Source organism: Gekko japonicus, unplaced genomic scaffold, assembly GCF_001447785.1.
Source record: "Gekko japonicus isolate JY-2015 unplaced genomic scaffold, Gekko_japonicus_V1.1 scaffold5156, whole genome shotgun sequence".
Lineage (NCBI taxonomy): Eukaryota > Metazoa > Chordata > Lepidosauria > Squamata > Gekkonidae > Gekko > Gekko japonicus.
Genome location: NW_015175528.1, coordinates 29,212 through 54,757, shown reverse-complemented (window position 1 = coordinate 54,757; position 25,546 = coordinate 29,212). Strand labels below are relative to the sequence as shown.

The 25,546-nt window shown below is 50.8% G+C and overlaps 1 protein-coding gene across 1 annotated transcript; it reads right to left on the bottom strand.

Annotated features, from left to right (window-relative positions):
- Nucleotides 1–1,401: 1,401 nt before the first annotated feature.
- Nucleotides 1,402–19,719, bottom strand: CCT7 (chaperonin containing TCP1 subunit 7; the record flags this gene model as incomplete). Its single annotated transcript, XM_015426021.1, has 10 exons — nt 19,577–19,719; nt 17,896–18,002; nt 16,854–16,979; nt 14,538–14,590; nt 13,347–13,518; nt 10,297–10,461; nt 8,684–8,872; nt 7,485–7,582; nt 5,200–5,332; nt 1,402–1,608 (listed from the first exon to the last, which is right to left on the bottom strand). Coding segments are annotated over exons 1-10 (1,278 nt in total), but the record flags the coding sequence as incomplete, so codon positions are not given.
- Nucleotides 19,720–25,546: the final 5,827 nt, after the last annotated feature.

Genomic DNA, 25,546 nt, shown 5'->3' with positions numbered 1-25,546 from the left:
TGGATCAGGCCAGTGGCCCATCCAGCCCAACACTCTGGGTCACACAGTGGTCAAAAACACCATGGGCCATAAGGAGGTCCACCAGCGGGGTCACAACTCCAGAAGCCCTCCCACTGTTGCCCCCCCCCAAGAGTACAGAGCATCCCTTGCCCCAGAAATAAGAACATAAGAGAAGCCAATGTTGGATCAGGCCAATGGCCCATAGTCACACAGTGGCCAAAAATACCAGGTGCCATCAGGAGGTCCACCAGTGGGGCCAGGACACTAGGAGCCCTCCCACTGTTGCCCCCCCCCAAGCACCAAGAATACAGAGCATCTCTTGCCCCAGACTGAGAGTTCCTATCTAGACCTCATGGCTAATAGCCACTGATGGACCTCTGCTCCATATGCTTATCTAATTCCCTCTTGAAGCCATCCATGCTTGTAGCCACCACCACCTCCTGTGGCAGTGAATTCCAAGTGTTAATCACTCCTTGGGTGAAGAAGGACTTCCTTTGATCCGTTCTAACCCGACTGCTCAGCAATTTCATGGAGTGCCCACGAGTTCTTGTATTGTGAGAAAGGGAGAAAAGGACTTCACTCTCTCTCTACTTACTACCTCATACTGCATCTCAACGTATTCGTTTTAAGCAGGTAACTAAAATACAGGAAAAGAGAGACCCCATTTGAGAGGCTGAGAAAACCTATCACAGATGTGCCGCCCCAATCCTGACCGGGGCCGACCCTGCTCAGCTTCTGAGATCTGGCGAGATTGGGCTAGCCACGGCCATCTGGGTCAGGAGCAAGGCTCCCTCTAAGCTGTGGAGTCTCATGAGCAGAAATTCTACTTTGTGTGCTACTGGCATTATAGTTGTGAGTGAGCGATTGGGCTGCTGCATAAATCGGTTTGCTCTGGAGCCCTCCTTCCTAAGCTAAGAGAAAAATGTGTGAGCCGGAGGCTAGAAAACTGTGAGCTAGCTCACACTATTTTATTTATTTGTTTATATTTATATCCCGCCTTTCCAGATATCTAGCTCAAGGCGGCTAACAACATTAAAATGGCATAAACAACCAAGTTAAAAACATTAATAAAACTGTGAGCTAGCTCACACTCACTCAGCTTAGAGGGAACACTGGCTGCTGCATAAATCAGTTTGCTCTGGAGGCATCCTTCCTGAGCTAAGACGAAAATGTGTGAGCCGGAGGCTAGAAAACGGTGAGCCGGCTCACACTCACCCAGCTTAGAGGGAACACTGGTCAGGCACACTGCTGGGGGGGGAGGGGGAGACTGAGATCGAAGCAGGGAGGCAGCCAGAGCGACCAAGCGGCTGGGGAGCCACGCCTGCTAGACCAGCCGCGCGGGAAGACCTGCCGAAGGAGAGGCTTGGCCCTCGCACCCGTCCCCGCCGGGGCAGCCCCCACCTGTGCGTGCTTGGCCCGCAGCTTGTTGAGGATGTTGGTGGCGTCGAAGCCAGCGTTGTCGCAGAGCTGACGGGGGATGATCTCCAGCGCCTTGGCGTAGGCGCCGATCAGCAGCTGCTGCTTGCCCGGGATGGTCCTGGAATAGTCGCGGAGGTACTTGGAGAGCTCCATCTCGATGGCTCCCCCGCCGGCAACGACAGAGTCGTTCTGAAAATGGAAAGGAAAAACCCACAACAAGGATGAGGGGGAGGAAAAGGTCACTTCCTTTCTCTGGGGATTCCCGTCAGCGCGACGGCTCGTGCCGGTCCGATGGAAGCGGCTGGCCGTCTGCCCGGCGCGAAACCTGCCTGGCGGCGTTTGGGAGAGCGGCCGGGCATCTGTCAGACCCAAGCGAGTCAATCCCGACCGCCAGTTGGCTGGCACGGACGGGAGAGCCACAGCTGTCGTGTGGTTTCGGCTCAAATTTCAGAATCCGCCGCCAAAGAAGCCCCAAATCCGTGCAGACAGACAGCCAGGCAATCGGCGTGGACTCTAGCGCCCCCTGCAGGTTGCCATACGCCCCCTTCGCACCTTAAGAAACCCACAAACCTGCGGTCACGCCGAGCGTATGTCCCATGTGAAGAAGCAGTGAATCCTGGCTCCCTGCCTGCAGGATTTTACAATTTTCGACAACCTAAAAAGTGACACCCCCCCTCCCCCCGGTGGTATCTGGGAAAACTCACTTACAAAGCAATGCTGCTGATTCATAGAGGAGCATGCATAAGACTCCAGGCCAGGGGTCATCTCCTGTGGGAACGCACAGGAGCGGAGCTCTGGCAGTAAGGAGCTCAGGGGGCGGGCACATACAACAAGCCCCACCCCCTGCTCCCAGCAGCCCTCAGTTGGGCCATGAGGAGCAAGAATCAGCCAGGAAACAGTCCAGTGGCACCTTTAAGACCAAGTTTTATTCAGGTGCAAGCTCTCCCTCCTCTGTGAGGGCAGAGTTGCACGTTCCCCCCCCCATAGCTAGCAATCCAAAACAGTCCAGTGGTACCTTTAAGACTAAGTTTTACTAAGGTGCAAGCTCTGCCTCCTCTGCAAGGACAGATGCCCCCCCCCCCCCATAGCTAGCAATCCGAAACAGTCCAGTGGCACCTTTAAGACCAAGTTTTATTCAGGTGCAAGCTCTCCCTCCTCTGTGAGGGCAGAGTTGCACGTTCCCCCCCCCATAGCTAGCAATCCAAAACAGTCCAGTGGCACCTTTAAGACCAAGTTTTATTCAGGTACAAGCTCTCCCTCCTCTGTGAGGGCATAGCTGCTTGTCCCCCGTTCCCCAATAGCTAGCAATCCAAAACAGTCCAGTGGCACCTTTAAGACCACGTTTTATTCAGGTACAAGCCCTCCCTCCTCTGTGAGGACAGATCTGCACGTCCCCCCCCACAATAGCTAGCAATCCAAAACAGTCCAGTGGAGCCTGCGCAGTGGGTGTTGCCTTCTGACACACTTCCGGTGACGTCAGGGGCGTGGCATATGCAAATAAGTTAGGCTAATGAGTTATGCTAATGAGCTCCTGCCCCTCTTTTTCTACAAAATGACCCCTGCTCCTGGCCAGCAAGCAGAGGCTGTTTTGCAGACCATCTGAGCAGGCAGTGGGCAGGCAGCCCCCTCCCGCCAGAGACCACGCTTGGCCCTCTTTTCGTTCCGTTGGCGTCAGCAGCAGCCTTGTCTTAACTCCTCTGCCACCCCTCCAAGTCACACAGAGGGCTTCGCAGAGCCAACACATTCTGCTGAACTGGGTGTGAGAAAGCCAACGTTTCTCCGCAAGCCCTTGTTGCCTTCAGAGACCCGATTTAAGGCAGCTCTGAAGCTCCACCACTTTGGGAGAAACTCCTAGACGAGAGATCGGCCACAGCTCCCCTGATCTTCTCCCCAACTGCGCCCCCCCAATAAACTTTTCAATTCTCTTCACTACAAAGACCCTGCTAATATTTCGAGACGTGATTAAGCCGGCAAATCTACACAGATGTTCAAAAGCAGAGTTGTGGAAGTCTATAGTAGCTGGCAGGGAGAGCAATGAACCTTATTGGACTTAAGTGAGAACGCACGAAAGATCTTGCCTGCTTTTCTAGCTGAGGGGATCAGCAGTGACGTTTGAAGCGGGAAGGCCAGTTACACTCGCCAAGTAGAAGAAGAGGGGACTGGATTTACACCCTGCCCTTCACTCAGGAGTCTCAGAGCGGCTTACAAACTCCTTTCCCTTCCCCTTCCCACAACAGACACCCTGTGAGGGAGGTGGGGCTGAGAGAACTCTTGACAGAAACTGCTCTTTTTCAAGGACAGCTCTTATCAGAACTACGGCTTGCCCAAGGTCATCCAGCCAGGTGCAAGTGGAGGAGTGGGGAATCCGACCCGGCTCTCCCAGATTAGAGTCCGCGCACTTAACCACTACCACCAAACCGGTTTTCCTCCAAGGCTCTGGGGACTCAGGGGCCACCACAACGTGGCACAGTCCGTTAGAAAGTTTGCCGCAGGACTGCTCTTTGGGTCGTATGCTGGGGCTACACCACACAGACCGATCCGAATGGGGGGCCAGTGCAGTGGCAGCAGGTGGGCAATTTGGAGCGGAAGGCCCTGGGTTCCTTCTAATTCTGACTCTATGAAGGGTCAGGGGGATATCGACAGAGAACACAGTTCATCTGGCTGATTTGGAAAGCCGCTTCCCCCAAGTTAGTATTCTCCAGTCTGGTCACATGCAGTGTTCCCTCTAAGCTGAGTTAGTGTGAGCTAGCTCACAGTTTTTTAGCCTCCGGCTCACACATTTTCGTCTTCGCTCAGGGAGGAGGGCTCCCGAGCAAACTGATTTATGCAGCAGCCGGTGTTCCCTCTAAGCTGAGTTAGTGTGAGCTAGCTCACAGTTTTATTAATTGTTTTCACTTGGTCGTTTATGCCATTTTAACGCTGAGCCTTGTATCTGGAGGCCTTGAGCCAGGTATCTGGAAAGGCGGAATATAAATATAAACAATAAATAAATAAAATAGTGTGAGCTAGCTCACAGTTTTTTAGCCTCCGGCTCACGCATTTTTGTCTTGGCTCAGGAAGGAGGGCTCCAGAGCAGACTGATTCATGCAGCAGCCAAATCGCTCGCTCGCAGCTTTAATGCCAGTAGCTCACAGAGTAGATTTTTTGCTCACAAGACTCCACAGCTTAGAGGGAGCATTGGACATGCCCATCTTTTGGGACCCAGGGAAGATTCATAGGGTTTAAAAAAAAAGAAGAAGGTACCAACGCTATTCCAATTCACACAGATTCTCTGCCAGGTTGCCTGCAGGCAGGGCTATTTTTGGGCAGGAACGCACAGGAACAGAGTTCCGGCTGGCTCCCACATTGGCCATGCCCAGCAGGAACTAATTAGCATAATAAGGCCACACCCAACAGCAGAAACTCATTAGGATTGGCTACATTACGGGTGTGTGGCCTAACATGCAAAGGAGTTCCTGCTACAAAAAAAAGCCAATAAACAAAGTAAATAGAATAAGAAGCAAAAGGTGGGTGTGGCTGGATGATCACACTTCTGGTAACATGGGGGTGTGGCCTAATAGGCTAATGAGATGTGCTGTCAGGGTATGGCCTAATAGGCTGATGAGTTTCTGCTGTTGGGTGTGGCCTATTATGCTAATGAGTTCCTGCTGGGCTTTTTCTACAAAAAAAAAAAGCCCTGCCTGCTGGTGATTCTTTATTGCCAGCAAGGGACCAAGCAAACAGCGGTCAACAAGTCCAAGCCAGCCACTCCAACAGAGGTCAGGCCGCTCCCCACCGTACCTTGATGGCTCTTCTGACGATCATTATGGCATCGTGGAGGGAGCGCTCCGTCTCCTCCATGAACTGCTCCGCCCCGCCCCGCAGGATTATCGTGCAGGTCTTGGCCTTGGGGCAGCCCGTGAAGAAGTTATACCTGTCAAGGTGTAGGACGAGGGAAAAATGAATGTGATTTCTGAATGAGGGTTTTGACATTCCCTCTGACATGTTAATATGCTGACAAGCTGTTACCGTGCCTTCAAAAGTTTAACCATGATAGATCCAGATCTTGGCATGTAACCTAGAATTTTCTGATTAGAGAAACTTATAGCAGAATATATATTTTATAATTGCATTTCTTGTATAAGAAGCCATATTAAGCAAAAGTATTGTTAGAGGCCTCTGGGGATAGAATTAGGGTGCAATGAGAATGGAATGCGTATCCGAGAAACTGCAAGGACGTCAAGAGCAAAGCTGAAATGTGAATCACAACCCTTATCAACCAGCTCCCCAGAAACAGGGGAAAGAGGGACTAGCTTTGCTAAGGTCAGAAAGGATCTCAGTGTTCCCTAATGTTCCCCTTGCTCTGCAGAGCAGATAAGCAAATGCAGTCCCTGACACACATGACCAATAGTAAGGTTTAAAGTCAAATGATGCTTGTATGATGGTAACTGCCTGGTACCAATTAGAGCAGGGGTGTCAAACATGCGGCCTGGGGGCTGGATCAGCCCCCCAGAGGGCTTCCATCAGGCCCCCAGGGGAACTGGCCATATCTCCTGCTTCCAGTTCTGCTGCTGCATCATAGCTTGCTTTGTCAGACTCTATTAATCACTCAGCCATTTCATGTTTTAACCTGGGTCCCAGACTCAGAACTCCAAGCATGAGATTTCTGTGGTGAATGTCAATAAATCAAAAGTAGGTTTGCAGCTCACAGAGCTAATGTTTTAAACATGTTTTTATTTTAAGTTTTTTAAAAAAATCTTTGAGTTTGTGTCCTTTATAAAGTTTATATCTCCACTACATTTTATTGAAACACATGGCCCGGCCCAACAAGGTCTCATTTATGTCAGATCCGGCTGTCATAACAAATGAGTTCGACACCCCTGAATTAGAGACTCTTTAATGTGTAAACTATATGTAATGTCAATTGGGGTATAAGCAGGGGTCATTTCCTGCAGGAGCGCACAGGAGTGGAGCTCCGGCAGTAAAGAGCCCAGGGGGCGGGCACATGCAACAAGCCCCGCCCCCAGCAGCCCTCAGTCAGAGCAAGAAGCAGCCAGGTAAGCTGCAGAGGCCCCCCCCCAGCCCAAAACAGTCCAGTGGCAGCTTTAAGACCAAGTTTTTATTCAGGTACAAGCACTCCCTCCTCTGCGAGGACAGATCTGCACGTTCCCCCCCCCCAATAGCTAGCAATCCAAAACAGTCCAGGGGAGCCTGAGCGGTGGGGGTTGCCTTCTGACACACTTCCGGTGATGTCAGGGGGTGGGGCATATGCAAATAAGTTATGCTAATGAGTTACGCTAATGAGCTCCTGCACCACTTTTTCTACAAAATGACCTCTGGATATAAGACCTACTTGCCCTTCCTGGTTATGGCAGAATACAGCTTTGGAAAGGCTGAAGTGAGAAGGCACTCAGCCCTGTATTCCCCGTTTCAGTGCAGATGTCCAGTAGCCCTGTCATGGATCTGGAATGTGGAGGGGTATTCTCCTTCTCAGCTCTACCGTGCTCAGCTACTGTGCACTCTCTTACGTTTGACCTTGTAGATGTTCCAGCTGCAGTTTACACAGCTGGGAAAGTTAACGGCTTCTCTGCTCTGCTCGCTCGGCCGCGCGCATGAACTACATCCATTGGCTTATGCTTACAGGGGGAACGTTTGATTTTACTATAAGTCAGAGGCCCTAGTATTACCGGCCATTCCTGACACAAGTTGTACACGTGTTCTTTAGTACTGGATCTACTAATAAAACAGTTACCTTCTTATGAAGCCCTGTGTGGCGTGACCTGACTAAGGACCCTGAGAGCATTAAACAGATATTCACCTAACTCGCTGGACTCTGACTGCGTACTTCCAATTCGGCAATGGGAGCACGCAGGCAGATCTGTGCATCAAAGGGGAGGAAGACGGGCACAAGCACAAGTTAAGAGACAGAAATGTTCAGTAAGCAGAGAGGGGAGATGGGGAACGTTAGCCGTGGAAGGGGGAGGAGAAAAATCCCAGTGCCAGGAAGGGGGTCTTGAAGATCGGCAAGTGAACTGAAGCAAACCGCACCCCGTGGCGAAGGGTTTCCCTGCTCAGTCCACGCTTACCTCTCCCCTCCAACCTGCACCTCCTCAAAGAGTGCACAATGGCCCAGGACGTCAGGCGTGAGGGCACCGGCGCTGGTCTGAATGGAACCGCCACAGGCCTGTGAAACACAAAAAGAAGAAGGTGGTGTCAGCACGGGAACCAAGGTGAGTAGGGGGTTGGGGCACCTTCCCTGTGAGGAAGGGCTGAAGAGTCAGGGACTTTTCCATTTAGAAAATGGGTGGGGGACACATGAGAGAGGTTTCCAAAATTACACGTGGGGTGGAGAGAGTGGACAAAGAGAACCCTTTCTCCCTCTCCCAAAATACTAGAACTCGAGGGAATCCAATGAAGCGGATGGGCAGTAGGTTCAGGATGGACAAAAGGAAATACCACTTTGCAAAGAGAGTACAATGTGGAATTCGCTGCCAGAGGACGTAGGGACGGCCACAGGAACGAACAGCTTGAAAAGGAGATTAGATCGATTCATGGAGGATACCTCGATCAATGGCTACTAGCCGTGGTGACTGAGGGGAACTTCCACATTCAGAGGCACTAATCCTCTGAATCCTAGAGTCAGGACACAACATGAGGAGGAGGCCTCGGGTTCTATGCCATTGTTGGCTATCCTGAGGCAGGAGGCTGGACTGGATGGACCCTCCCTGGTCTGATCCAGCAGGGCTCCTCTGAGGTTCTTATCAGGGGAAGGCCTCGGCCTCTCTGCCCTGTTGTTGGCCCTCCAGGGGAACTGGCTGGCCCCTGTGTGAGACAGGATGCGGGACTAGATGGGACCCTCACTGGTCTGATCCAGCAGGGCTCTTCTTATGTACTTATGACCCGGTGCTATATGAATACCAAAAACACAAACTGAGGCCTACTAAGCCAGAGTTTCGGTTATTATTTTTTTTACATATTACTGCCTAATCAATATAATCTAACCATCCTCCAATCTCCCACACCATTTATTCTGTATCCACACCTATGCTTTAAAAGCGTCTAATCATGCCGGCCACATGACCACGGAAACGTCTTCGGACAGCGCTGGCTCTTCGGCTTGGAAACGGAGATGAGCACCGCAACCCTAGAGTCGGATTCGACTGGCTTTCGAGCAAGGGAGACCTTTACCTTTACCTTCCCTTGCCAGTGCTCCTGCCCTGACACACACACACTCACCCCACCCCCGGGCGCCTGGCCAAGACGAGTTGGGGGGGGGCTTGCTCACCATCATGGTCCTCTTGAGGTCTTCCTCGGGGACCCGGCCAGCGCAGAACATGTCCCTGTCGGCGAAGTACTGGGTGGCCACGTCGCCAATGGGAAGCTTAGACAGCACCACTTTGGCCCCCGACTCGTACAGCTTCTCGAGCTTGTCGTACAGGATGTTCCACTCGGCGTCCACGATGGCCTGGTAATCCTGCGGAGGGAGAAGAAGGCGAGAAACCTTCAGAGCCAGCTGCTGCTGGGCGGGGCCACACCTGCCTTCAAATCCCCACCCACTCACCCATGAAACACACGAGGCGACCTCGGGTCGAGCATTCATTCACTCTCTCTCTCTCTCTCGGCTTGAACTGACCTCACAGGCTTCTTGCGAGCATGAATACGCATGAACGCACGTGAAGCTGCCTTATACTGAATTAGATCCTCAGTGCGTCAAGGTCAGTACTGTCTATACAAACTGGATGCGACTCTCCAGGGCTCTCATGAAGAGGTCTTTCACTTCATTTACTGCCGGATCCTTTAACGGGAGAGGCCGGGGTTTGAACCTGGGACCTTCTGCACGCCAAGCACAGGCTCTACCACTGAGCCATGGCCCCCTTCCTTGGCTCTCCAGGGTCTCAGGCGGAGGTCTTTCCCATCACCTCCTGCCTGGTACTTTTCAACTGGAGATGCCTGGGATTGAACCTGGGACCTTCTGCACGCCAAGATCAGGCTATACCACTGAGCCATGGCCCCCTTCCTTGGCTCTCCAGGGTCTCAGGCGGAGGTCTTTCCCATCACCTCCTGCCTGGTACTTTTCAACTGGAGATGCCTGGGATTGAACCTGGGACCTTCTGCACGCCAAGATCAGGCTATACCACTGAGCCATGGCCCCCTTCCTTGGCTCTCTAGGGTCTCAGGCGGAGGTCTTTCCCATCACCTCCTGCCTGGTACTTTTCAACTGGAGAAGCCGGGGTTTGAACCTGGGACCTTCTGCACGCTAAACACAGGCTCTACCACTGAGCCAAGGCCCCCTTCCTTGGCTCTCCAGGTTCTCAGGCGGAGGTCTTTCCCATCACCTCCTGCCTGATACTTTTCAACTGGAGATGCCTGGGATTGAACCTGGGACCTTCTGCATGCCAAGCAGAAGCTCTACCACTGAGCCATGGCCCCCTTCCTTGGCTCTCCAGGGTCTCAGGTGGAGGTCTTTCCCATCACCTGTTGCCTGGTCCTTTCAACTGGGGATGCCTGGGATTGAACCTGGGACCTTCTGCACGCCAAGCAGAGGCTCTACCACTGAGCCACGGCCCCCTTCCTTGGCTCTCCAGGGTCTCAGGCGGAGGTCTTCCGCATCTCCTTCTATCGGATCCTTTTAGCTGGAGATGCCGAGGACTGAACCTGGGACCTTCTGCACGCCAAGCAGAGGCTCGACCACGGAGCCACGGTCCCCCCCCATAGGGCCCCTCAGTTGAGGCTCAAGGAGGGGTGTCAAGGTGGTGATGAAGGACTGTATTATGCAGGATTCAAACCAAGCCATTTAAACCAGGGGGCAAATTCTACAGAAACTGCAGTCTCTGAGAGGCCCTTGCTGAGAAGTTACATCCACCCTCCCTCCTCCGTATCACAAATCCGGCCTTTTACCGCCACAGTGTTGACCCGGATTTCGGCGTTGTCCTTCTCGGCCTTGAGTTCCAGTTCAATGTTGAGCAAAGCGATCTTGGGTGACTCGTACTTCTTGGGCTGCATCTCAAAGCCGGCGTAGGAGAAAGTCTTCTTGAAAGCGACCCCTGCCACCAGCTGGGAGTCCTGGGGGGGAAAGCCGGCCGAGTTGAGATCTGGGTAAATGTGCAAAGCTTCTAGGAGTCCACCGGCCAGATCGTGCCCTGAACACCACAACCAAGAGTGCGGCACTGCTGGCCTCATTTCTCCCTTTAATTAATGATGACCAGAATCAGGGCTGGCACTCCAGAAGCGGCAACCCAAGCATAAGGACATAACAAAAGCCCTGCTGGATCAGACCAGTGGTCCACCTAGTCCAGCCTCCTGTCTCACACAGGGGCCAGCCAGTTCCCCTGGAGGGCCAAACAACAGGGCATGGAGGGCGAGGCCTTCCCCTGATAAGAACCTCAGAAGAGCCCTGCTGGATCAGACCAGTGGTCCACCTAGTCCAGCCTCCTGTCTCACACAGGGGCCAGCCAGTTCCCCTGGAGGGCCAAACAACAGGGCATGGAGGGCGAGGCCTTCCCCTGATAAGAACCTCAGAAGAGCCCTGCTGGATCAGACCAGTGGTCCACCTAGTCCAGCCTCCTGTCTCACACAGGGGCCAGCCAGTTCCCCTGGAGGGCCAAACAACAGGGCATGGAGGGCGAGGCCTTCCCCTGATAAGAACCTCAGAAGAGCCCTGCTGGATCAGACCAGTGGTCCACCTAGTCCAGCCTCCTGTCTCACACAGGGGCCAGCCAGTTCCCCTGGAGGGCCAAACAACAGGGCATGGAGGGCGAGGCCTTCCCCTGATAAGAACCTCAGAAGAGCCCTGCTGGATCAGACCAGTGGTCCACCTAGTCCAGCCTCCTGTCTCACACAGGGGCCAGCCAGTTCCCCTGGAGGGCCAAACAACAGGGCAGGGAGGGCGAGGCCTGCCCCTGATAAGAACATCAGAAGAGCCGTGCTGGGTCAGACCAGTGAGGGTCCATCTAGTCCAGCCCACGGTTCAAGGTGTCAGTGTTGACTTTCAAGGCCTTGAGCGGTCGTGGGGGCAAGGCCCACACTCCTACCTGCATCATTTTTTAAGATGATGCCAGTTTGGTGTAGTGGTTAAGTGCGCGGACTCTAATCTGGGAGAACCGGGTTTGATTCCCCACTCCTCCACACAGCTGGTGTGACCATGGGCAAGCCACAGCTCTCTCAGAGCTGTTCTCTCTGGAGCAGTCCTCAAGAGAGAGCTCTCAACCCCCCCACCACCACACAGGGTGTCTGCTGTGGGGAGGGGGAGGGAAAGGAGTTTGTCAGCCGCTCTGAGACTCCTTTGGGTAGTGAAGGTATAAATCCAATCTCTTCCTCTAAGATATTTATTCTGTCCTGGACAGAAGGTCTCGACAAGTACAGCTGGATTAAAGCTGATAGGGACAGAATCGTTGCACTTTCCAGTTTGTGAAAATCTGGGAGTCTCTCGGTTTAGCATCTGCAAGACCAGCCTCCCACTATTTGGTGACTGTCTTATTTTCACAAACTATGGTGTTCTAAGGAGAAGAAGAAGAAGAGACTAGATTTATACCCCGCCCTTCACTCGGCGTTTCAGAGCAGTTTACAAACTCCTTTCCCTTCCCCTCCCCACAACAGACACCCTGCGAGGTAGAAGAAGAAGAAGAGGAGGAGATTGGATTTATACCCCGCCCTTTACTACCCAATGGAGTCTCAGAGCGGCTTACAAACTCCTTTCCCTTCCCCTCCCCACAACAGACCCCCTGGGAGGTAAAAGAAGAGAAGAAGAGATTGGGTTTATACCCCACCCTTCACTACCCGAAGGAGTCTCAGAGCGACTCACAAACTCCTTCCCCTTCCCCTCCCCACAAAAGATACCCTGTGAGGTCGGCGGGGCTGAGAGAGCTCTTTCCAGAACAGCCCTTGAGAGGACAGCTCTGACAGAACTGTGGCTTGCCCAAGGTCATCCAGCAGCCATGAGTGGGAGAGTGGGGAATCAAACCCGGTTCTCCCAGATCAGAGTCCGCGCTCCTAACCACAACACCAAATGGGAAAATCCTGCACTAACTTGGAGAACGGTGATTAATTTACTAGGGTCGCCAGAAGTGACCTGATAGCACTTCACACACACACACACACAGCTCCACTCTCTGCACAACTGGCACCTCGGATTCTGACGGATGAGAGACGGACACTGCAATCCCATTCAGAGTCACTCCAGTCTAAATCAATGGACTTAGACTGGAGTAACACAAAGTCAAAGACCTTCAATGGCATAGCAGTAAGATACATAGATGTACAATTACACGGTATGGATATATAAAACATAATAAACAATATGAGTCAATCCTTGACCAGAGTAGATCTAACTTTGACTACTTCGGCAAGAAATTTGGTGTAAGGAAGACACCAACTTGTCTGTAACACAGCAACACTGTAGAACTGAAGGATGGCAGGAGGGGGAGGATCGACCTTGCAAGTCTTTACAGGAACTGTCTGGTACTCAGCTTTGCAAGAGCAGCACAGCTGAGATCTCTTAATTGACAGCTGCACTGGAGACAGGGAGGGGCAGCGTCTTAACAGGTCCTTCGAAAGATAAAATAGCAAAAAGGTGGAGGGAGGGGGAAGGTAGCATGCGTCTGGAAGGCAGGATGTTTTCCTACCTTGTGGAGTCATTGTAATTTCTAGTTGATTTTAATTACTCTTTGTATTTTGGCAACCCCCTGAAGGATGTGGAATTTTCTTTTTTCCTCGAAATATTGTTAATTGAGGTTGCCTTTGTTTTTTTGTAATAAAAGCATTTTTGCCTGATTTGCCAAACTGGAGCGTAGAGCCTGAACCTGGGTATTCTGGCAGAGAACCCGAAGCCTGTGTCTTACACTTGGCCACTGGAGTAACTCTGCACAGGAGGGCACTGTAAATGGGTAGGCGGTCGGTGCAATGAGACGGGAAAATGGATTCAACGACAGGACCGAAGGCCGAGAACTCACTTCCAGGGCCCCTCCTTGCACTTTCTTGATCCCGATCATTTTGATCTGCAGGAGCTCATCCAGCATCATGACGGCGTCCACCACCATCCGGGCAAAGAAGTCCTTGTGCTGGGCAATCATCTTGGAGCTCAGGGCGGTGGAGGCGCAGTTCTCCAGCAGGTTTCGGAACTCCCTGCGGGGCGGGACGCACACACGCATCAGTGCCAGCCCACATCCCACACAGCAGAAACACTGCAAAGCTTTCCCGAGTCACGACCAGGGGTCATTTCCTGCAGGAGCGCACAGGAGCGGAGCTCAAGCAGTAAAGAGCCCAGGGGGCGGGCACATGCAACAAGCTCCACCCCCTGCTCCCAGCAGCCCTCAGTAAGAGCAAGAAGTAGCCAGGTAAGCTGCAGAGCCCCCCCCCCCGACCCCAAAACAGTCCAGTGGCACCTTTAAGACCAAGTTTTATTCAGGTACAAGCTCTCCCTCCTCTGTGAGGACAGATCTGCACGTTCCCCCCCCCCAACAGCTAGCAATCCAAAAGAGTCCAGTGGAGCCCGAGCGGTGGGTGTTGCCTTCTGACACACTTCCGGTGATGTCAGGGGGTGTGGCATATGCAAATAAGTTACGCTAATGAGTTATGCTAATGAGCTCCTGAACCTCTTTTTCTACGAAATGACCCCTGGTCACAACCAATGCTCCCTCTCAGCTGTGGAGTCCCGTGACCAAAAATTTTATTTTGCAAGCGACTGGCAGTCAAGTGGTGAGCGAGCGACTCGACTGCTGCATCAATCAGTTTGTTCTGGAGCCCTCCTTCCTGAGCTGACACAAACAATGTGTGAGTTGGGAGGCTAAAAAACTGTGAGCTGGCTCACACTCACTCAGCGGGAACACTGGTCATGACCTTATCGAGGACTGGCACCCCGGCTAGAAAATACTAAAAGGGCAAAGACAGGGGCTGCATGCCACTGCTCCCTCTAAGCTGAGTGAGTGTGAGCTAGCTCGTAGCCTCTGGCTCACACATTTTTCTCTCAGCTCAGGAAGGAGGGCTCCAGAGCAGACTAATTTATGCAGCAGCCAAATCACTCGCTCACAACTTTAATGCCGGCAGCTCACAAAAGGAGAATTTTTGCTCATGAGACTCCACAGCTTAGAGGGACCATTGGAGCCATCCGTTTTAAGTGCAGTTTGGACGAGACGGGAACTTACTCTTGGTCCGACTTCTTGACGGTGACCGCAATCGTCTTGAGCTTATCGACCGCCTGCCAAAACAAGGCGACAATCAGTTGGTTTTCTCTGACCCTCCATCTGCCACGTGCCCTGCTCTTTCAAGCGCTACGTCTCTCCCAGGTATTACGATTGCTGCATAGTTCCGTTTTACCAGCCGCTGCTTAAGATCATTGAAATGTCTTGATTTATACCTGGGAGAGACGTAGGGCTGTTATTCTCTCTACAGTGGGCGTCTTCTGCCCCAGTTACTTGGTTTGGAGGTCTATGGACACTGTTTAGGTACCGAATTACAGAGGAACCTACTGGGGTTTTTTTTGGGGGGGGGACGGACAGTGGGAGGTCTTCTAGCATCCTGGCCCCACTGCTGGACCTCCTGATGGCCCCTGGTCTTTTGGGCCACTGTGTGACACCAGTGTTGGGTTTTGAACACGTTCCCCTTTGTAAATAATGCTTCATTGTTTAGCTTGGAGAAACGACAGCTGAGGGGTGACATGATCGAGGTTTATAAGACTATACATGGGACAGAGCAGGTAGAGAAAGGACTTTTCTCCCTTTCGCACAATACAAGAACTCGTGGGCACTCCATGAAATTGCTGAGTGGTCGGGTTAGAACAGATAAAAGGAAGTCCTTCTTTACCCAAAGAGTGATCAACACATGGAATTCACTGCCACAGGAGGTGGCGGCGGCTACAAGCATGGGCTTCAAGAATTAGATAAACATATGGAGCAGAGGTCCATCAGTGGCTATTAGCCACAAGGTATAGATAGGAACTCTCGGTCTGGGGCAAGTGATGCTCTCTATCTTGGTGCTGGGGGCGGGTAACAGTGGGAGGGCTCCTGGTGTCCTGGCCCCACTGCTGGACCTCCTGATGGCACCTGGTATTTTTGGCCACTGTGTGACACAGAGTTTTGGACTGGATGGCCCACTGGCCTGATCCAACCTTGGCTTCTCTTATGTTCTTATATGGAGCAGAAATCCATCGGTGGCTATGAGCCACAAATTCTAGATAGGAACTCTTAGGCTGGGGCAAGTGATGATTTGTAGTCCTGGTGCTTGGGGAGGGGGGCAACAGTGGGAGGGCTTCTAGTGTCCTGGCCCCACTGCTGGACCTCCTGATGGCAACTGGTATTTCTAGCCACTCTGTGACACAGAGGGTTGGACTGGATGGGCCATTGGCCTGATCCAACATTGGCTTTTTATGTTAAGAGCAGAGGTCCATCAGTGTCTCTTAGCCACAAGGTATAGATAGGAACTCTCAGTCTGGGGCAAGTGATGCTCTGTAATCTTGGTGCTGGGGGGAGGGGCAACAGTGGGAGGGCTTCTGGAGTTCTGGCCCACTTGCTGGACCTCCTGATGGCACCTGGCATTTTTGGCCACTGTGTGATCCAGAGTGCTGGACTGGGTGGGCCACTGGCCTGATCCAACACGGGCTTCTCTTATGTTCTTATTGATATGAGCAACCTGTTGGATATACCCTTATACATTCTGCTGGGTTATGACCGCTAACCCATCTTTGTACCGGAATGTAATATACAGCTTTGATGATATATAGATGTGAACTGTCAATGGCCTTCCCTTGGTGGGTGTTATTTATGGCAACACGGGGAAGCTTCTCAATTGTACGCCTTGGAATAGGGAAACCACTGCCTACTCCAGGGATTTCCCAACGTGGTGTGCCCATGGGAGACACGATGCCAGCCGACACCCTTCCTGGGGCTCGTCAAGCGTTTCCACAAAGTGGGCCAGGCGGGGCTTTCGCCCAGCGAGGCTGATTGATGAGCAACTAAAGTTTTGATGGGCTGTGCAGATTTTTAAAAAATGTTGCTTTGGCGGCAGCTGCCACACATCAAGGACCTTCACGGTGTGTGTCTTAAGACAGATCCAGGTGGTCAGCCGTGATTGGTCTGAAGCAGGAGAACAGAGTCAGAGTCCGGTGGCACCTTTAAGACCAACACCTTTGTGTTTAAGACCTTCGCTGATCTCAAAGGTGCCACTGGACTCTATAACTGCGTGCCTGAAGGAAAGCTGGGACGGCTGTTTTGTGTGTCAGAACTCGAAAGGTGCCCACGGGCTCAAAGAGGTCGGGACCCCTGCTCTACGTCAAAGATTAAACGAGAAAAAGCCACATGGGTCGATCAGATAAATGACTTCTTTTGTTTAACAGGCCAACGGCATTTTTAGTTCTTCGGCCCTGGACGGCATTCAGAACCCATTCCAGATTCTCCTTGTCCTTCCATCCCGGTATTTATTAGACATGAGTTTCTAAAACGCATGCAAGCTCCCAGGAGCCTTACCAACTGCGTGGCGGTGCGGAAGGCCCGGATGATGATCTGGGGGTGCAGGCCTTCCTCCACATAGGACTTCACTTGCTTGAGGAATTCGGCGGCCAGGAGGGTGACCGAGGTGGTCCCGTCACCAACCTGCAAAGGGGGGGGGGGGAGAGAAATGAACAGACCTAAATGTAGGGCTTTTTCTGGGAGACTCACCAAGGGGCCTGCTTCTCTTGCTCCCGGCTCTCAGCCCCATCTGTCTCTTCACATTCCTTCTCATGGGCCAGCCGCTTGCCTGGCACGGCAAAAATCAACGTCAGAGACTTCCTTCCGAGAGAGAGGACGCGTAATGATTTCATGTTTTGGTGTGTGTGTTTCTTTAAGTGTTTAGTTTGACGGCAGTAATGTAAGGAGAGTGCTAGAGGGAGATAAGTGTGATGTCACTGGCTGATGACTGAGAATGTGGGAGGAGAGATGTCTCTGAGTGGGTTCTGTGTTTGTAGAAAGACGGGTGTGGAGGGCTTGTGAGAGTCTGTATGGCAGAAGAAGCAGTTTGAATCTATTCTGTGTGACTAAGACGAACAGTTTAGCCTGCGTGGCTATGAGCAAGAGAGAGATTTGTGTGTCAGGGTTGAGTTTTGGTATTTGAAAGACTGTGTGTGACGCCAAGCTTTGTCGGTTATATTTTCTTTCTTCAACAACAGTTCAAAAAACACCCAGAAACCCATTTTGTTCTTTTATAAATAAATACTATTTGTTTAAACTTATCCCAGAAATCAGAACAGTCCTTCCCCAGGGCCACATAGCCCTCTGAAATGCCCAGACACAGGGTCTGGATTTGGAATTCCTGGTGGCAGCAGAAATCTACTAAGTTCATGTACCCAGAGTGTGTTTTAAAGGAGAAAGTCTCCCCCTATAAGCAAGGACCTTACAGAATGTTTCTGGGCTCAACGGTGCTTCAGTAGACTCATGCAGAGAGGTGCTTCTCATACCCACTAAAGGCTTAATAAAGCTCAGAAAATAATTGCACGAAGAGATTCGAGCACAACTGCCCCCTTCTTCCCACCTCTGCATCCTGCGACTTGGCAATGTCCACCAGCGTCTTTGCAGCGGGGTGTATCACATCTAGGAGCTTCAGGATGGTGGCGCCGTCATTGGAGATGGTCGCTTTGCCTACAGCCAAGATCATAATAAGATGTCCCGGTAACATGACAGCAAGTCAGCTGAGATTCTAAACATTTGGGCTAATCCCTAAGTTCCCAACACAAGGAAAGCCATCCCGGATCAGTCCAAAGGGCCCATCGAGTCCAGTTTCCTGTTTTCCGTAGTGGCCAGCCAGAGAACCCCATAACAAACAAGGCACAGAGGCCAAAGCCTCCCTGTTATTACCCCCATCTCCCCGCACTAGTTTGTGGCTAAGCTGCTCAGATAAATTAAAGGGTTAAGAGCTCAACAGCAGCATATTAGGACAATAAAGATACCATAGTGACTGATGACGAAGATAGATTCCAAAGCACGGCTGTGTCCCAGAACCACATTCACTCTTTTCTCCAGTACCCCGAATTCTGACTTCCTGATATGAAATAACATGCCAACGTCTAATTTACAGATCTACAAAAACAATCCTCTAGGAGTCCTACCATTAAGGTAACTGAACAAAGTTTGAGTCCAGCGGCACCTTTAAGACCAACAAAAGTTTAATTCGGGACCAATGCTCCCTCTAAGCTACGGAGTCTTGTGCGTAAAAATTCTCCTTTGTGAGCTACTGGCGTTAAAGTTGTGAGTGAGTGATTGGGAAACTGCATAAATTTGCTTGCTCTGGAGCCATCCTTCCTGAGCTAAGACAAAAATGTGTGAGCCAGAGGCTAAAAAACTGTGAACACTGTTCTGGACACACATGAAAGCTTCTACCCAGAATTAAACTTTGTTGGTCTTAAAGGTGCCCCTGGACTCAAACGTTGTTCCGCCGCTTCAGACCAAAATGGCAACCCACCTGAGTCTATTAAGATAACTGGACTGTTGATACAGAAATTCCTTTGGGGAGGGAGAATACTTCCCACCAAAGCCCACGGATGCCAACTGTTCAAGGACTGCTTGGTCCTTACGCTGAAGAGCTACTCTTTTCTATCTTTTTAGGGGCAGACTAGCCTGAAGTTAGTCTTCCGACTGGGCAAAAACCTCAAGAAAAACAACGTCCACCTGGCAGCAAAGGCATTTGGTACTACACCCCTCCAAATCTGGATGATGACCAACCCTAACAAATCTGCATCGATGTTCAACTCATTCGTTTTAGTTTTATTTACGGCTGAAGCCAGCAATTGACATTTGAAACTCTACAAGCTTCGGTAGTAAAAACAGCTATGAATAAAGGTAAAAGGGCTTAACAGATCAGTAAAACACATTATAAAATACATTATAAATTCCTTAAGAGGTAGACGGTTAACAATAAAACGATTAACATTTAACCTGCTGCGTTATTATAGATTTTCTAATTCTTAAAACACTCCGTCCAAATCTGGCCACTTGGTGCGTTACCTCCGAGTGCCTATCTGTGAGGAGATTTTTTCATAATACGAGCTCTTTGCCTGCTGGTGAAAGGAAAGAACTTGGGGAATGGAAGAGATTCCCAGAGAATGTTCCAACTCAGATAGCTCAGGAACAGCTAGAGGAGAGCTACCATGCAGAGCTGTTGTATGGAAAGCATCGTTCTGTTTGCGGACAGCTTGACAACAGGCAGGCGGGCTTACCTCTGTCGTCGACGATGAGCTTGTCCATGCCCCGGGGGCCGAGGGTGGTGCGGACAGCCTCGGCAATGACCTGGCAGGCCGTGATATTACTGACAAGCTGTGGGACACCCTGAGAGGTGTCCGTGCCCTCCTTCAGCAGATAGAGGTGTTAGACAAAGAGCCTCCCGGGACTTACAAAGCAAAACACATAAACACAACCAGACAGTGCAATAACTACAGCCCTTTACACTCGAAAGATCAGGTTTTATTTGACGGGTTATAACAGCAGCCAGAATCTCGTTTGCAACGATATGGAGAACATTGATAGAGATGTAAAATTTCCGGAAATTTTGAAGCTCGGAAAAAACCCCGTTTTTTTTCCGGGGGAAAACGGAAATTTTTGGAAAAATTGAAAAAAATGCTACATTAACATTTCTTTTGTCTTTTCTAGATTGAAAGTCATTCTGTTACTTTAGGGACATAAAATATGTGTTACTTTAGAAACATAAAATATGAGTATGGACATTTTTACTTGGCATGAAATTATCACAGCTAGCATATTAAAAATATAGTGTATCCAAACAACTAGTACAAACAGAATACCCTCCCACGTGCAAAAACAAAACTGAAACTTTTATTTTCTTCTGGCAATCGCACCTCCTAAAGGAAGAAATGCATCTTGTTCTTGCATTGGAGAGTTCTGTTTGTAACCTAGGACTTGCTTGTCCTCAGTGCACAGAATTAGATCAATCTGATACCATATATATGTATTTTAGAAATTATTTGGAAAATATTTGAACACTTTGTTTTAAAATATTTTATTCATCATGTTAAAATAAAACATTCCATAGTCAATTTTTTTTTCTTTTTTCAATTTTTCCAATTTTTCGGAAAAAAACAAAAAGGCTTCAGGAAAAAAATGGGGGGAAAAACCAGTTTTCCCCCGAATTTTTCCGTTTTTCCCCAGGCCTTCACATCTCTAGACATTGACAATCCCGACGCTTCATGAGTTGATAACGAAGATTACGGGATGTGCTGAACTGGACAGATTGACAAATATACTAAAAGGAAAAAATGGAAGAATTTATGGGACCACGGAGGGCGTTTTATGACTGGTTAAAACTTAAATACTAAGACACTAAGACTAAATGAAGAACAATAAGAAAGATGGCTATAATAGTTGTGAAACTTTCGGGAGGGGCTTTGCATGCAGAATGCTACTTTGGAATCTTTTATACAACCCTACTCTCCCCCCCTTTCTTTTCCCTTTCCCCCTTTCTATATATAAACTAATAAAAATTAAAAAAAGAAAGAAAGATCAGGATTATTACGCCTAGAATTTCCCACAAGCAGAAGACAGGTAAGTAGAACAGCAAGAGAATGCAGTGACAAATTCAAGGCTTTCTATGCAACACTGTTCCATTTCCCGAGGTTCAGGACACTATTAAAGCGGTCACCTGTAACCCACCTATACTGGCCCAGCGTATGGCTGATCTCCCCCGATGGTGTGGAAAGTTCACTAAGCCCCCAAATCAGGGACAGGAGGCTGCGACCAACACTGACTCCACGAGCAAAGTGAAAAATTAGTTAAGAGATAGAGGTGAAATGGGCAGCAAGCAGCGACAGAGCTTCTTCTGTGCTTCTGCCACTGGAATGCCAGAACCCAGAAGGCCGGCAACATATAGGCACCGGATCGAAAGCAATTTTGTCTGCCCACTATTTTCACTGCTTCCCATCCCACTTTTTTTTGGAATCTTTTATACAACCCTACTCTCCCCCCCTTTCTTTTCCCTTTCCCCCTTTCTATATATAAACTAATAAAAATTAAAAAAAGAAAGAAAGATCAGGATTATTACGCCTAGAATTTCCCACAAGCAGAAGACAGGTCAGTAGAACAGCAAGAGAATGCAGTGACAAATTCAAGGCTTTCTATGCAACACTGTTCCATTTCCCGAGGTTCAGGACACTATTAAAGCGGTCACCTGTAACCCACCTACACTGGCCCAGCGTATGGCTGATCTCCCCTGATGGCGTGGAAAGTTCACTAAGCCCTCAAATCAGGGACAGGATTCTGCGACCAACACTGACTCCATGAGCAAAGTGAAAAATTAGTTAAGATATAGAGGTGAAATGGGCAGCGAGCAGAGACAGAGCTTCTTCTGTCTTGGCACTCTGCCGCTGGAATGCCCGAACCCAGCGGCAACATACAGGCACAAGATCAAAAGCAATTTTGTCTGCCCACTATTTTCACTGCTTCCCATCCCACTTTTTAGACAGTCAAGCTTAATGTCTCTTATGGACTTTATGGTCTCGGTTCTGCCTTAGCAGGTAATTTTATTTGTGTTGTTTTGTCTGAATATTAGTTCTTTTGCCTGGCATCTTTCTGGTTGGACTCAAGTACATGAGGGGCTGTGCTGCTGACAGGAAAAGGGCTTGGAATGCTCAGAAACCCTGGGGCTGAGAAGCAAAAGATATATACGTGCATAAAGCAGAGCCCTGCTGGATCAGACCAGTGAGGGTCCACCTAGTCCAGTGGTCTACGTAGCACAGCATCCTGTCTCACACAGTGACTAACCAGTTCCTCTGGAAGGCCAGCAACAGGGCAGAGAGGCCGAGGCCTTCCCCTGATAAGAACCTCAGAAGAGCCCTGCTGGATCAGACCAGGGAGGGTCCACCTAGTCCAGCCTCCTGTCCCACACAGGGGCCAACGAGTTCCTCTGGAGGGCCAACAACAGGGCAGAGAGGCTGAGGCCTTCCCCTGATGTTATCCCCTGGGATTCAGCAGTTGACTGCCTCTGAACATGGAGGTTCCCTTTAGTCACCATGGCTAGTAGCCACTGGCAGACTGTCCAATCATGTGTTGTTCATGTGCCCTGTCCCCTTAAACAGAGGCTTAAGGTATGGAAATGTGCTGATGATGCTTTTCATAGCATGATGGTCAGTAACGTCACCTATAAAAACCTCCCATTAAGCCTCTACTAAAGGGACAGAAGTATTCCCCTCCAGCCTTCTGGCAACCCTGCTTAGAGAACAGATGCTTCCAGTCATACTAGATTTGTGTTTTGAGGGGTACTTTAAAGGACGGCACACTCAGGCGTTGTATCCCCCACCTGCACTTATTATTGACTTTATATATACCCCACCTTTTCTTTCCAATGGAGACCCAAAGTGGCTTACGTTTGTTCTCACCCTCTCCAGCTATAAAGCAAACCGGATGTCCTCAACCCAGTCCCTTTCATAAGAACACAAGAAAAGCCCTGCTGGATCAGACCAAAGTGGTCCCTCTAATCCAAGGGTCCATCCAGTCCAGCCTCCTGTCTCACACAGTGGCCAAGCAGTTCCTCTGGACAGCCAATAACAGGGCATGGAGGTCGAGGCTTTCATAAGAACGTAAGAGCCCTGCTGGATTTGACTGGTGATCCACCTAGAACAGAAGGTCACAGAGGCTGAGGCCTTTCCCTGATGTTGCCTCCTGGCTCTGGGATTCAAAGAAGTAGTGCCTCTGAATATGGAGGTTCCCCTCAGCCACCATGGATAGACCTGCATTCTTCCCCTCAGCCACCATGGCCAGTAGCCATGGATAGACCTGCATTGGGCAGGGGGTTGAACTAGATCAGTTGTGGCGAACCAATGGCACGGGTGCCAGAGGTGGCACTCAGAGCCCTCTCTGTGGGCACGCGTGCCATCGCCCCAGCCAGGCCCAGACCATCATTAAAGTGTCGAATTCTCTGCCAAATAATTGTAAGTCAATGAAAGCATTTGGGATTGCTTTCCTTACTTTGTTTGGATCATCTTAAGTTAATGTATGAGTTGTTTTTTCTAAAGTAAAACCTCAGTATTCAGGTTAAATTGCGGCACCTGGTATTGTTGGCCACTGTGTGACACAGAGTGTTGGACTGGATGGGCCACTGGCCTGATCCAACATTGGCTTGGTGTAGCAGTTAAGTGCGCGGACTCTAATCTGGGAGAACCGGGTTTGATTCCCCACTCCTCCACTTGCACCTGGCTGGATGACCTTGGGCACGCCATAGTTCTGATAAGAGCTGTTCTCGAAAAAGAGCCGTTTCTGTCGGAGATCTCTCAGCCCCGCCGACCTCACAGGGTGTCTGTTGTGGGGAGGGGAAGGGAGAGGAGTTTGTCAGCTGCTTTGAGACTCCTTCGGGTAGTGAAGGGCGGGGTATGAATCCAATCTCTTCTTCTTCTACAAGGATTTGGGGAGGGGGGGTCACTCTATCCACTCTGTCTGCCCCCAATAAACAGTTTAAAGAGAAGGTGCAGAAAAACCCCTCTAAGCATTGCAAGGGAGAAAAAAGAACGCCAGGGACAAATATGTCATTCTCCTCCTTGAGAGATTGCAGCCACAGGCTGGACAGGGAAGCAGAGACAGGAGAATATATCCCAATGTGTAGTGAAGGGCGGGGTATAAATCCAATTTCTTCTTCTTCTACTAGGATTTGGGGAGGGGGGGTCGCTCTATCCACTCCGTCTGGCCCCAATAAACAGTTTTAAAGAGAAGGTGCAGAAAACCCCCTCTAAGCATTGCAAGGGAGAAAAAAGAACACCAGGGACACATATGTCATTCTCCTCCTTGTGAGATTGCAGCCACAGGCTGGACAGTGAAGCAGAGACAGGAAAAGTTGCCAGGAGATGTCGGGGGTATTGAAGTCTGCCGGGCAGAGACGCACCCCAAAAGACTCTCATTCCCAGCGTGCACCGGGAGACTACAGGAACTGTTGCAGACCCCCGTGTAATACTCCGAGGACGGGGTGCTGAGAAAAGCCGACGAGCGCAGGCTGGAACAGAAAGAAATCTGGACCACGAGCTCCCCAGCCCACGGCGTGCGGAAACGGCACCCGCATCACAAGACTACATCTCCCGGCATTCCCCGCGCGGAGCACTCCGTTCCAAAACCAGAGCCGGCTCACGAAGAGCTTGCCGGTAGTCGTAGTGCCCACGAAACCCTTAACGACGACGCCCTTCTACCCCGCGAGGACAGCGGCGATGGGGGGGCGCTCCGTATTTCCCTCTCGCGGCCTCTAAATCTCCTCAGCCCCCACCAATATCGCCCGGTCCCCACCGGGGAGACTCTCCCGGGGGCGGAAGACCCGGCGAAGAAGGAGCCGAGCCCGTCCCCGAGGCGGATGGAGGCCGATAACCCTCCCCATTCTCCTTTCACTCACCATCATCTTGACGGCTCAGCCCGGGCTAACGGTCCCTTCCCACAATGCCCTTCGCGCGCACCTAGAAGATTCCCGCGGGGAGGCGGGCCAAGCCGAGGAGGCGGAGCTTAAAGAAGCGGAAAGGCCTGTCCCGGGAAAGGGGAACTCTGTGCTGAAATGATGGGAAAGAGCGGCCCCTGCCCAACGGGTCACCATAGAGATGGAGGTATTCAGTGGCTGCAGCCGCTAGCCGGGGAATGATTTCTCCCTGCAGGCGGCTGCCAGAAGGGGCGGGCCAGGAGACCAGGGTTACCAACTGTGGGTTGGGAAATTACTGGAGATTTTCTTTCCCACTCCTGGCTCACGACATGACCCTCAAAAGCTTTGCCCTGGAAATCTTGTTGGTGCTACTGGACTCAAACCTACATTTTCTCCAAGGTTGCCAACTCCAGCTGGGAACATTCCTGGAGATTTGGGGGGTGTGTGGAACCCTGGGAAAGTGGCTTTTGGGGAAGAGGACGGAGAAACAGCATTGGGGTATAATGCCATCCAGTCCACCCTCCAAAGCTCCCGTTTTCTCCAGGGGAACCCGTTCTCTGTACTCCGGACGGGAGAAGAGTTGCAATTCTGGGAGATCTAAGGGCTGTACCTGGAGGTTGGCTACCAGAGCAACTGAAGTCAGATCAGTGGGATTGTATGGAGATGTGTGCCTTGACTCCCAATACTGGAAAAGAAAACTGGCCGAGCTTGGTGTGGTGTATCGGTTAGAATGGGATCGGGTTCGAATTGACCTCACCACTGAAACTGCAGGGCACCCCCATTCCCCCCCCCC